Genomic DNA, 12,933 nt, shown 5'->3' with positions numbered 1-12,933 from the left:
TTTTCTGTTGAGGGAGATGAACGTGTGTGGACTCAAATTAATAGGAAATTATCGCCATCTACCTTTTAAGGAGTGTCCTCTTTGCAGTAGTTTAAAGAAGCTTTAGCCTATTTCTATAAAATATATGAAATCTAACATATCCAGATAAATATTTTCAAAAAGAAAAAAGCTGAAAAACTTTTTAATCATTAAATCAACTGTTTATATTAGTGTCCTTGTGCAATTCTTTCACTTTCCAGTCTGCATTTTTCCTGAGTTAAAATAATTTATTTTTTAACTAAACAGTTGATAAATACTATAAGATTACATCTTCATGAAGAAAAGTATATCGAGGGTGAAAAAATCCCTCAAATATTGCGTGTCAATAGTGTGTCGAGGTATGTTCATTTAACCACCTGGGTCGTAGGGGCACCACTTCCCATGGTGTGTCTTGGGCAAGTACAGCCTGGCAGTGCCCATCCCTCTCCTGGCCGGTTTCTCGGATTGGGGTTTGTTCCCCCACATGAAAACTGGTTCCATGGTTACCAGAAGCAGGAGAAGCCTCCTGATCCGGCACAAAAACAGAACCTTCATCGTCTGGTAGCTGTTGTCTTTCGGTGAGTTGGGTTGCACCTCGGCAATGGCAGACAGCGGCGTTTGTGTGACAATACTGATATTATATCCCAAATCACTGGGGGGGAAAAAACTTTTTCCCCTGAAATTTTGAGTATAGCATCATTCAATATACATTGCATCAGTCGTGGCTTTCATATTTTTGTGGAAATCTAAACTCTGTGACGATAATGTTATATTCTTTGCTTTTGTGACATGTCAAAGGCCCAGGTACATGTTTTTAATTAGAGCTCGTTATTTAAGGTGATTTATTGTACATAAATTCCTCATATTTCATCTTTTAAGTCGCAGCAAAGCAAAATAAATAATGACCACAAGTAAAATGAAAAGTGAGAAACTCAAATCCTCATTAGAGCATTTGTGCATAGTGCTGTCTCTTATCATACTTTATAATGAAGTATATACAATTATTCTTGCTGTATGAACAATAAGGCGTGGATGTAATACTACGCTGTACACTGGTTCAAAAACACTGGACTATAAACAAAAATCTGAAAAACTGCGCCCTCTGGCGTTGCTGTATGAGATTCCCCAGTTGGAAGGATCCTGGACAGGGTTCTGGCCACTGTAGCTCTAACTGGTAAACAGACGCTTTCCGACTTACGTACATTCGACTTACGGATTCCGGCAGATATGATCATTTTTTCAGGAAAATCGAAAAATATCCAGACATTGCTGTAAGTTAGATTTTGTATTGTGTGCACATTTTTCTGAGTAGAGGACAGTACTGTAGTGCTTCTTCCCGCCACGTGGCGCTGTGAGAGGTCACCCAGCACCCACACCGAATTTAAAATCAGACTTCTACTTCCTAGTTCGTGTGTAAACCTGTACTGTATCTATAGAACGCTAAGAACTTGGACATTTTTATTGTTTAATATCTCGTGCATCCGTTCAATATGGTTGGTGTAAAGTGTAAAGAAGAGGCGAGCCGTTTCTTTTGAAACGAAAAAGAAATAAGAAAGCTTGATGCGGTTGAGAAAATGGTCGGAACGCTTTGTTTCAGCCACTTTTTACCACAGAGGAGGACCTCTTGAAGTGCAAGTAAAAAAGTAAGTAAAACCTCACTTTATAGAGCATATTATTTGAATATTTTTTTATTTTTTAGTATGAAAGACTACAGGTTACTTATACAAGCATTAAACATACTTATATAAACCATAAACATACAAAATATAGCACTTACGAACACATTCAACTTACGAACGATCGTCTTAATTTCGTTCGTAGGTCAGGCAGCGTCTGTATAGTACTAGGGAGACTAAAAGGGAAAAAATTGTCCAATTTTTGTTCTCAATTTTGCCCCGGCCTTTCACAAGATTTTCAGTTTTAGTGGTACCCATAGCAGCAAGTTGGCAGACAACCAAGTCAGCTTCTGGTGGGTGAGCCTCATAATAAATTTAAATGTCTCAATCTACGATTATTTAAACCAAAATGCACACTTTTATCATAGTTCATGTGCTTATTATTCAATACGATAGTTTTTTTATTAATATTTTTCTTTAAATCCCAGGCGGCGCTAAGACACAGTGTCTCTTTAATGATATAAAAATAAAAAAATCAGCATTGTAATGTCTGCACTTAGAGCAGTGGGTCTCAAGTAGTGGGTCGGGTCCCTCTGGGAGGTTGCAATGCCCAGTCAAGAAGGCATGGATGCGTTTGACCTAAGGGAACTTTTTTTTTTTTCTAACTTTCAAGAGAATCAAATGCAACTGCACCTCCACTACACCAGGGAGCAGTGGTACTCTCATTGGCAATATTTTGTTTACATTCAACCTCCACACAGAACCCTAAAGTATCAGCATTGTGTATGAAGTGTACCAAGTGAAGCAGATCCTCAAGTGACCTCTTGGGAGAAAAGCGAGATAATTTCTTCTCCTGTTCCTCGGGGGGCTGACCTAGGGTATAATCCGGAAAAAAATGACTTTGTTTCATTGGGTCATCAGGTTAATACTTTATTTTGTTTGATTGCAGCAAAGAGAAGGGAAAGGGGATAGGGTCAAGTGCGAAGGTCATTGAAAGTTTCCGATCATCCGAAAGGGAGACTACAGACTTTGGGAGAGCTGAGGCTGAAAGCCTTTGTATCAAATCTAAAGACAAAATCCTCAGGCAAAATAAAAACATATTTAGTGTTCCCCCCCAAAATGACCAACATATTTGGAGGGCTCTCTATGGCACAGTATTATCCTAGACATGATACACGATACAAAAAAAAGATTGAGCCACATCCCTACTTCTATGAATAGCTTTATAACAGACAAACCCAGAGGATTTATCTCCAAATGATGGCTAGAGGAACAATAACAAAAGAAACAAACATTCGTTTACAAATCTAATTTCTCATGCCATAACAAGGCACCTTAACAATGGAAATCCGGCAGATCCACTTCCTAACTAGATATCGATTTAAATATCAAAGCAGAGGCACATTCATTTCGAGGAAAACTTACAGTAGACACTTGTTTCAATTTCACGCCGTCAGATTTGCGGCCATTTGCATGCTTTTGGTCTGGACCACAGAAGAAACCATGGATCAAAAACACATACACAGGAATGGATTGCAATATGGCGTTCCTCACGGCAAAGGGTTTGGTTGTTTATCTTATATTTTTTACTTCCTAAACAGATTTTTTTCTTAAAAATGACTGGTGCTAAGGATATGCTGACTTTGTGACTTTTGGTTTCTCCTCACGTGCATTTAATCGCTTAATTTTGAAAGTAAAAAAAATAAAGACACTCAAGTCGGCTTTTCGGAAGTGATCGTCCGATATGGAAGATTGAGACGAGAACGGAAAGGGGTCGAGGAAGAAAAACTTCTAAAAAAATCTATGACATTTTTTAAGAGCGTATAAACGGTTAGAAAGCGAGTGGCACTCATGCATCTGTGGCTACAGAATCCAAGTTTAATGGCTAAGACTACTGGATTCAATATTTTATACTCACAACAGAGGATTATATTGTTGTGTCATCGTCTGTGACAAAAAACAACAACGAAAACATACCAAAGACCTAGGGATGCACGATAATCATTGGACCGATACAGGCAAATATGATTTGTCACTTGGAGCTACGCCATAACATTCAATCAGCCTACACTAGATTCAAAGCATTTATGTATTATAACATATTGTGATTTTTCATGTACAGAGACCCCTTGCTACTTTGCGCTTCGGTTAACGCTAGTTTCCTCCCTCGTGGATTTTGAAGTGAATTGATTTTGTCTTTATTGTCATTGATATTGTATCTTGCATTGTGTTCTGTTGGACAGCAGACCACGGGGAAAGATTAGGGAGGGCACTCTGTGTTAGGTGGGTGTGACTGTCGGTATGCGCGACTGTGATAGGCTGGTGTATGCTGTCAGTCGAACAGGGTGGGAATGCACAATCAACATCTTCGAATCAAAACAAACTGGGGAGTACCGCGACCGCTAGCTTTTGATGGCTCATTACATTGAAAAAAAATTTGTCAATTGAATCAGACTCTGAGGAGAGTCAGAAGAGCGCAACAAAATTGTGACCACCAGCGGTTGCTCCATAGATTATTAATGGGTTCCAGAAGGCAAGAGCGGTGTTGCTAGTTTGGCCTACTGCTAATGGCTAGGCTAACAACTCTTCGAAGCCACCACTGCAGACCCAGTATCTTGTCAACAGCAGGTCCATTAGCCATAAAACGGACAACATGGGACAACAAACCGTTGGAAACCGCTACATTCGGGACGGTTTTGTTTTATTATATCCATTTGAGGACACCCTATGCTTGTCAGCTGCTTTTTAAATTGCTTTCTCACACTGTGTATTCAGGTATATTCATGTTTTTGCATTCCTTCAGGAAGTCATAGGTGCCACAAATGTGTTTCACGAGCAGCACTATAGGAGGTCTGAACGGCTGTCATAGGCCAATTGTTATGTTTGCCGGATGTATTCCCAATCTTTGTATTAGGATATGTATCAAGGGCGTATTTTGGCATGGACAGAGGGGACGTGTCCACGCCAATATCCAGCAAACATTGTTTTGTCCCCTCCAATATTATGTCATAACATCCAAAACAATCCCACTTGATAATAATGAGTGATATATTTTTCTCAGCTAAGGCATGTAATCCATTTGAATAATTTTGTGAAGTGACATATTTTTAGTTTTGGCATGGACGGAGGGGACGTGTCCCCACCAATATAAAGCAATCATTGTTTTGTCGTCACCAATTTTATGCAATCACTTAAAAAATGTTTTATGTACCCACCAATACCAAGAGCAATTTTAGATATTTAAAGCTGTATCCATATGTCAGTATTATGGCGCTCATAACAACATCCTGTTATGATAGTTATTAATGACAAAGTTAGCATGGATTGATAATTGATTAATCAAGTCAAGCTCTAAACTGCAACATTTCTTGTTTACTAGAGCTTGACAATGTTGTATTAATTGTGGACAAAAATATGGCACACACATAAAAATAATTGGATTTTTGTGCGTTTTCATTTGGTCTCTATTAGTATCAGCCTCTAGAAGCGGGGTTTTATATGTTGTCGGAATCGGCAGGAAGAAAACGTTATCGTGCATCCTTAGAACAAACAGAAAAAAAACATTTGAGCATGTCATGGATTTACTTCAACTGCCGTTGAAGACTCATGTTACAAAAAAAGCCTCACTAAGACCACAATCACATGCTACTAGTGAGACAAAATTGTGCACCGCGTGGACAAAGGCAAGCTACTGAGGGCACATGAAAAAGTCTCCCAAGTCACTATCTAGTGCTCCGCTGATGCAGCCGTGCCTTGGGATGCACACAGCTTACCTGTAAGAAAATAACTGAAGGTGCAGTGTTCAAAGTTGATCTAAACTTGGGAGGTTTGGGGCTGAGCATGTTCAGACAATTATCAGACATTTGTCTTTGTCTTATCTTGTATTACCATATTTACTTAAAAAATATATATCACCCCCAAAATATCTGATGTTTGCCAATTGATTCACTACTGTCTTAAAAAATACTGTGAGGCGAAAGTTTACAGATGCCAACTACTCCGCGTAGTTGCTTGATTAATACGCATGTCCCACTCGAATCTAGAAATGATGTCAAAGTAGCGGCAGGTGGGAGTGGGACATTTTACTAGCGCGGTGTACCGAATTCTCTGGATAGTGCGTAAAAACTGACCGTGAACTGGTTGACAAGGACTTTGGGGCTCAAGATGATTTGTCTCCAATATTGCATCTAGACTTCATTGACCGAATGACTGCAATTCACATTCATAGTTTGGGGTTTAGCCCCCAACTCCACCCCCAATTTAGTCACCCACACTGAAACGGGATGAGGCTCAACTTGAGCAGGCGACTTAGAAAATAAAAAGACGATTGGGGGTGCCCAGGCATGATTTTGGCTGTTGCACATTGGAAGCCAAATCGCATTTCTTTTTCTCTCAACCTAAAATAAGTCAATACCCTGAATCCTTTACTTTTTCCCCCTTCTCTAAAAGGGCTTGGACACAAATACACACAAATACACGCACACATTTGCTTTTCTCACGAGTCAAGGAAATGAGATGAAGAAGGGAAGTGCAATAGTTAACCATTCTGCATTTCGTAACCCAGTGACCAGCTACATATCCAAAGCAGCTACAAGTGCCCTCAAATGACCACACCCCTTAAATGACCACTATTTGACTCATTTTGTGCACATCGGGTCTAAACTAGGCTAGAGACGTACTACAGTGTCCTCTGACCACCAAGTCACGAGTGGAGATGGTTGTCTTACACTCTTGCCCACGCTATCAGATAGCAGAGGAGAGGCCCTGTGACCAGAGGGCGTGTCCCGACAGTCCCTGGCCGACTACTCACGTCACGAGATTTGACCCCTTCAAAGCGCGAAGGCTGGTGCTATTCTCATCCGAAAAGCTCCATTTTGTAGAGAGTTCGCATTAACTGCCTCCAGGCACTGCTTATCAACGCTTTTTCGATTGATGGCGATCATAGGATGGTTACGTCCTACATCTACGACACACTACAGCAAAACAGCAGAGAACAAAAAGACGGGACGAAGGAGGCAGCCGGCCCGTCAGTGGAATCCTTGTTCTTCAATCATTTTGGCATCTTAGGGTTTGTTGCCTGCACCCTCTCGTTGCTTCTTGCCTGTGGCGTAGAAGCCAGGGTTGGCCATCAATGGATGCGGCACTGCGCTCGTATATGGCCCGGCACCAGCGGCATAGTTGAAAAAGGCCGGCAAGAAGGGCAGAGGCTCCACCTTGTCCGCGCCTGGTGCCATCACGTTGAGGGCCATGGGAAGAGTTGCCACATTGTACGGGTAGGCCAGAAGCTGGGACCCGTACAAAAGCCGGTATGGGTCCGGATAGAAGGGCAGCTTGGCCAAGTCAGCCCCATTGGGGACCATCATCTTCCCCAGAGGGCTGAAGGGAAGCACCCCGGCAGGGTAAGAGGATACAAGCAGGTCGTCAGGTCGTTTCTTAGCTGGTCCGTAGGTGTCTGGTGCCCCTGGGGGGAGTGTGTAGTCCAGGACAGGGTAGCGGACGGGTGCCACTTCCGCTGGCTGCAAATCCCTGGAAGCGCTGTGGCGTTGGGGCTCTGGGGACTTGTGCGGCCGCGGGAGGAGGAGGGCATGGCCAGACGGGCGGTCCCCACTACTGCCGAGCAGTTCTTGGACCTGGTGGCTGGCAGCGCTGGGCAGTCCTGGGCGGCAGGGGGACTTTGGATAGCGTCTGTGTGTGGGTGGGCCGTTAGTGTCAACAGATGCAAGTTGGGGGGATGAGGCTGGACTCAGAGGCTCTTCTTTGGGCACTAGAAGACCGCTTTTCTGTCCTATGGTGTGTTCCTTTTCAGCCGTATGCTGGACCCACTCCGGATTTTTGTTGGTCCCCCGTTGTGGCTGTTTGTCAAGCTGTGTCTTTAATAGAACCTGCCTCTCCATCTCCCGAGCGAGTATGGCAGACATTGTCAGGTCTTGCGCTTCGTTAGGAGAGAGACTGCGCACCGGGGACTGCACTTGGTGTAGGGCCCGCTCCTTGTGGCACGTGTGTGCAAGAAACTTCCGCTCATTTTCTAAAATGAGCCTGTCTTGTGCAACAAGTCCTTGGTCAGGGCTGTTAACCCTCACCATGGAGACAAGGGGGCAAGAGGCAGAGTTCCTGATGGGTGACATTGCCAACACAGGAGTGGGAATGCTTGGGGGCGTCGCAGCATCCGGGCTGCGGTAGTCCAAACGTTCAGGCCTGTTCATGACTAGCACGCTCTGGAGGGTGGTGGGCGTGGACAGGGCACGCCGCGCCCTGCCATCTGCCAAATTAAGGGGGCCCTCACTTGTTTCAGGTGGTGGCCGTGTGCTCTCCAGAGTCAGCAGTGGTTGGTGCTGCATGACGGGCGACGGTGAAGGCTTTATGCTCAAAGGAGCGTCGGCTGTCGAGTAGTTGATGACCGAGACAACTTGGGCCTTCTCGGGGGCGGCATCACTGGATGCAGCTGCCGTTAGTGGCGACAGAGCTTCTTCTTGCTTTTCGTTCACCAGAGACCCGCCCGACTCATGACGGCGGATGTGCCGACTGAGAGCCGATGATGTCTTGCACACCTTGTAACACTGCGGGCAGGAGTGCCGCGACAAGGCTCTCCTGCTCTGGCAAGCCGAACCAGAGAGCACTCGGTCTTCTTTTTTTTCGACCCACTGGGTTTGGAGTGAACGGGGATGTCCACTGACCACCAATTTCTGGGAGACCTCGTCACCGTGGGTGGGCTTGGGATGCTGGGCCCGCTGGTGGTCTTCCAACTTGTCTCTTGAGGGAAATGTGGCCCGACAAAAGAGGCAGACAAATTCCAAAAGATGACTCAGTTCATGTTGGTCACGCTTGCTGGTGCTGGAAAACCAGCATCCACATGTAGCACACTCTGCCGCGTTGCCGTCTGTCCACACTCGCCTTTTGAGTCCCGGAGGTTTGTTAGAAGCGACAAGCTGATGCTTTGGGGACGTAGGCTGGCAGCCATCCTCTTCAGCTTGTACATCTCGTCTCTTGTCTCTGGCGTCTGACTGCCTTAGGCCATCTTCCTCTGACGCCGCTTGCAACCTGGCCATCTTTTCTTCGGCACACTTTTTCAGCTTTTCCGCCCTCTTTTTGAGTCGGAGAGCACGCTTTAACTTGAGCTTGCGCTGCCAGCTTTTGAACTTGTGCAGATGCGCCTGGGCCTTTTTCTTGGGCTTGTATGAATAGTAAGGCCGCCACAAGTTGTCCTCAGTGTCATGGTCGCTCTCCTGCTGGCGCACCTGTTGCCGAAAGTCGTACTCCCTGGAACTGTGGTCTGAGGCTGGGGCTTTGCTGTCAGCCTCTGTGCACTTCTCGGGTTCTAGTTGGGCTGACCGCCGGACGTGGTGCTTGCGATGATGGGTGGTTTGAAGCGAAGACGACCTGCCATTCTTGCTTTTGGGAGAAGGGCGGGTTTTGTCCCTCCTGAGGTCTGTCTCTGAAATGCTGCGCTTGACAATGGCCTCTTCTCCAATGCGTACTGTGATCTGGCACAGTGGGCCCGTCTCTTTAAGCAGTGAACCCTCCGATGGCGTTGATCGCTTGGACTTGGGTGACTTGCCTTTTGTTTTGACATCTTGTCTCGTAGGCTCCCAGCCGTCCCTGGCCCTCTTTCTGTGGCCATTGTCTCTTGGTTCTTTTGAAGAACTCGCAGTGCCCTTGCTGGAAGTCAGGTTGGTGTCATTTGCAGAGGGTCTGTTGAGTTCTCTCGCAGGAGGGAGCTGGTTGCTGTGTACGATGACTGAAGATGACATGGCAGTTCCTTGAACGATCACAGAGGCTTTTGTGTGTCCGTACGCAATCACAGAGGCAACAGCAGTTGAGTCTGAGCCCTTCGTGACTTTGTAACTTTTGGTATGGCAGCTGCTGGACATTTTGGATCCACCTGGAACAGGGTCAGATGGGTAGGCTTCGTGGTCATGGTTTTTAGGTCTGGTGGGTTCTCTTTGAGGGAAGGGATGGGGTGGCGTGTGGTCACCAGGTAAGACATCTTGGTGAAGGCCGTCTGGGTCAGGCTTGACGCTGTGAGGGCTAGCTCCGTTGACGAAATCCTGCAGCTCGTCTGGGGCCAGGGCACAGCTCAAGCCCGGCAGGGGGAGTGATGGGGCTTGGGCCGGTGACATCAGCAGGTCATTATGCAGCGTGTGGCTGTAGGTCTTGTAAGCTCTCTTCTGTGAGCGCATGGGAAGGAGGCGGTAGAGTTTGAGGGCATTTGCCTTTTGCTTGTACCCACCGTTGGCTGTCTTTTCGCTGGAGATGAGGCTGGGATTGATGCCGTGAATGCTCTTCTGGTGAGTTTTGAGATTGTAGTAGGTAGCAAAGGCATCCCAGCAGAAAATGCACTGATAACGGCGTTCTCCTGTATGCCACACTTCATGTTTGGTGCGGTACTCGGCCAAGGCAAAGACCTTGTCGCAATAGTGGCACGGGTAGCGGCGGCGCCATGAGTGCACATTGGAGTGCCGCTTCAGGCTTGATAGTGTCATGTAAGAGCGCTCGCACACTGAGCAGAAATAAACGACGTTGCCGTCTATAACTTTTGCAAAATGGCGCTCGTCGCCTTTTGGGAGCTCGCCTTCATCGCCGCTGTCACCTTGGATCTCCACAAAAAGGCTACCCTCTTCTTCGTCAGGTGTCGTCACATTCCCAGGCTTCGCTTGGTCTTCTTCCAGCGGCTCCTCCTTGGGTAATACAGCCAGAGACGGGCCCAATCCAGCGGGCAAGCCTGGCATTTTGCAGGAGGCCTCGTGAGATTGCAGTCTCTTGCTGTGGATGAACACTTTGCTGCAAGAGCGGCAGCTGAGGGCGCGGCTCCCGCGGTGCAGCCGCATGTGGACAGTGAGGGAGGAGGCCGAGCTAAAAAGCCGGTGGCACACGCCGCAAATCAGTTCGGGCTGGTCGCTTTTGCCAGGGGATGAGCGGAGGGGTGCGGCCAGTCCCTCTGACGGGGGAGGAGCAGGTAGCGGCAGAAGGGGCGGAAGGTGCATTGTAGGCGGTTGCAGGCCAGGTCGTCCTGTCATTTTCTCCTTTCTGTCAGCATCCCCGCCTCCTTTAGGGAAGGCCAAAGCAGCCGCAGCCGGACTGAAGAGAATCTGGGCTGCCGGCGAGGCTGAAGTGATGCCGTCTTGTCTTCCTTCCCACCCGTTTCCGCTGCATGCGCTCGCCAAAGAGGAGCCGGGAAGTCCGGGAACCGGCTTGTTAAAGGCTGTCTCTGGAGAGACTTTGCAACACTTGAGCGGGGGTGGGGATTTGATGTCCTTCCACAGGAGCGTGTTAGCACTCATGGGGGAGGATGAGGTGGGGGGTGACAATGACGGAGACCCCTCGCGCCTTGGGGGCTTGAAAGGTCTGTGTTTCACGTCTGTGGTGGAGTCCAGTTTCCATAGTGATCCCCGGTCGGAGCTTTTGGAAGAAGGCTTGCGTTTGTGCGGGGAAGCAGACGACGTGGCGTTACGATAGAAGCCAGACGTCAGCGAGGGTGGGAGGGGCCCGGCGCCGATTGGGAAGCTGAGGGTTATTCTGGCATTTTTGGGCCCGTCAGGGTCCTCCATCTGCACGTCTCCTCTGCCGCTTGGCTTTTTCCCCTTCATCTCTGAGCAGGTGTTACTCGGAAAAACAGAAGTCTCCAGCGCTGACTCTGTCGGGCGGTGACTCACAGGCCAAGTGTCGCTCACACAGATAAGGGTGCCGAGGGCCCGCACGGAGGGGGTCCCACACCTTCACCCTGGACACCATGACCAGCATCCCAAATCTGCCAGGGGAAAAAAAAACTTTTAAGTATCAAGCACAAAAATATGCACTCACAAATCCCAGCAAGTTACATTGAAAAAGCAGACCCAAAAATTACACGTGCTTTTTCTGTGGGTGTGTGCGTGTGTGTGTGTTGAATTGAAGAAATCTAGTAAGAAAATCAGTTTATCTCTCATCTCTGCCATCTAGTGGAGGTGTCGCAAATGATTCAAACTGTGCTCATTAGCTTTTGCTATAGATAGATAGATAGATAGATAGATAGATAGATAGATAGATAGATAGATAGATAGATAGATAGATAGATAGATACTTTATTCATCCCCGAAGGGAAATTCACATTGGCGCATCACAACTTAACTTGATATACTGTATAAGAACCACAGCAGTTGTAACAAAGAACTTGCCAGAACACAAGATAAAGAACAAAACAGCCCCTTTCTTTTTGCCCGAGAACATGCTATGCTCTTTTTTTTGTCTTAATTGTTTTGGAGAAGAAAAGAGAGATGTTCTCTTTCACAAGTCCATCACCGAAAAAAACACTCTTTGTAGAAATAAAAAACATTAATGTGAAATTGCTTTCCGTTGTGAACAAGAATGTAAAGGAACATATATTCAGCAGAATTCAAAGTGTTTTTTTTTTTTTCTTAAAGCTTGCTTTAAGATGTTCATCACTGCTCCTAGTGGTTTAGTACAAGATAAAAATGAAATTGAAGCTCTTTTAAAAGCAAACCACTTCATGATTAAAGTCTACTACCTTGCCACTAACACAAAAACGCATTGATTCGGAACACTTATTAACCTGTTATATTGAAGCATAAATGGGAATTAACATACCCTGCAATATTGTGGACTTTCGTGACTTTTCTGTGGCATTTTTTCAGGGAAGGTATTCATAATTATTTCAATTTAAGGCAGATCTCTTATGACTGGATTATCCTATTTGGACAAATATTCAAGTGTTTAGAGGGATAAATGTTGCCAACTTGTAAGCATGACTCCACCAGGATTCAGATGAACAGTTAATAAAAATTGCAGCCCGGTCGCACATTCCTGGCAAGGGCTGTGATGTGACTCAGAGGAATTTAACTATTTGTTTGGCAGGGCCAAAGATGAAAAATGGCCAATGCTAGTTGGACAACAGAAGAGACTTTGACGCTTTGTATTTCAGTAGGAGAAGCAACAATAAAAACAGATTATGTATGTTTTGTTTTCAAAATCCCAATAAAGTTGTTGTTTCAGGGCAAGGTAACAACAACATGCCATGTGTGCTAGCTGAATGATACAGCATAATCTGTTCCTGTAGCTTTGCTAACCTGTGTCAGGTTGACCGAAGCACAAACTGGGAAAGTGGGGGGCACTTGTCTCACACAGTAACTTGGAAGAAGCCACCGAGTGAGGTGAACAGGAACAAACTCAATAAATGTAAATGAAGCTCTTTGTACATTAAAGCTGTCGAATACAAATATTTAAATTGCTTTTACAATTGTAAATGCAGTACGGAATCTGGTGGTTGGGAAAATAAAACGTTTTCCATGCAGAAGAGCTTGGTGGGCTT

The 12,933-nt window shown here is 46.0% G+C and overlaps 1 protein-coding gene across 3 annotated transcripts in view; it reads right to left on the bottom strand.

The window, feature by feature from the left end:
• Positions 1 to 2,551: 2,551 nt before the first annotated feature.
• Positions 2,552 to 12,933, bottom strand: part of zbtb4 (zinc finger and BTB domain containing 4) — a 35,832-nt gene continuing 25,450 nt past the window's right edge. For all 3 annotated transcript variants that reach the window (XM_088347882.1, XM_088347881.1, XM_088347883.1), the window contains one exon: positions 2,552 to 11,379. In XM_088347882.1, coding sequence (XP_088204008.1) covers positions 6,698 to 11,218 — 4,521 coding nt within the window. In that variant the 5' untranslated portion in view covers positions 11,219 to 11,379 and the 3' untranslated portion in view covers positions 2,552 to 6,697. The remainder of the gene's footprint in view (positions 11,380 to 12,933) is intronic.

Source organism: Urocampus carinirostris, chromosome 11, assembly GCF_059441175.1.
Source record: "Urocampus carinirostris isolate Australia breed hairy pipefish chromosome 11, RoL_Ucar_1.0, whole genome shotgun sequence".
Classification (NCBI taxonomy): domain Eukaryota; kingdom Metazoa; phylum Chordata; class Actinopteri; order Syngnathiformes; family Syngnathidae; genus Urocampus; species Urocampus carinirostris.
Note: the sequence above shows the minus strand (reverse complement) of the source record. Positions and strands in the feature narration are given on the sequence as shown.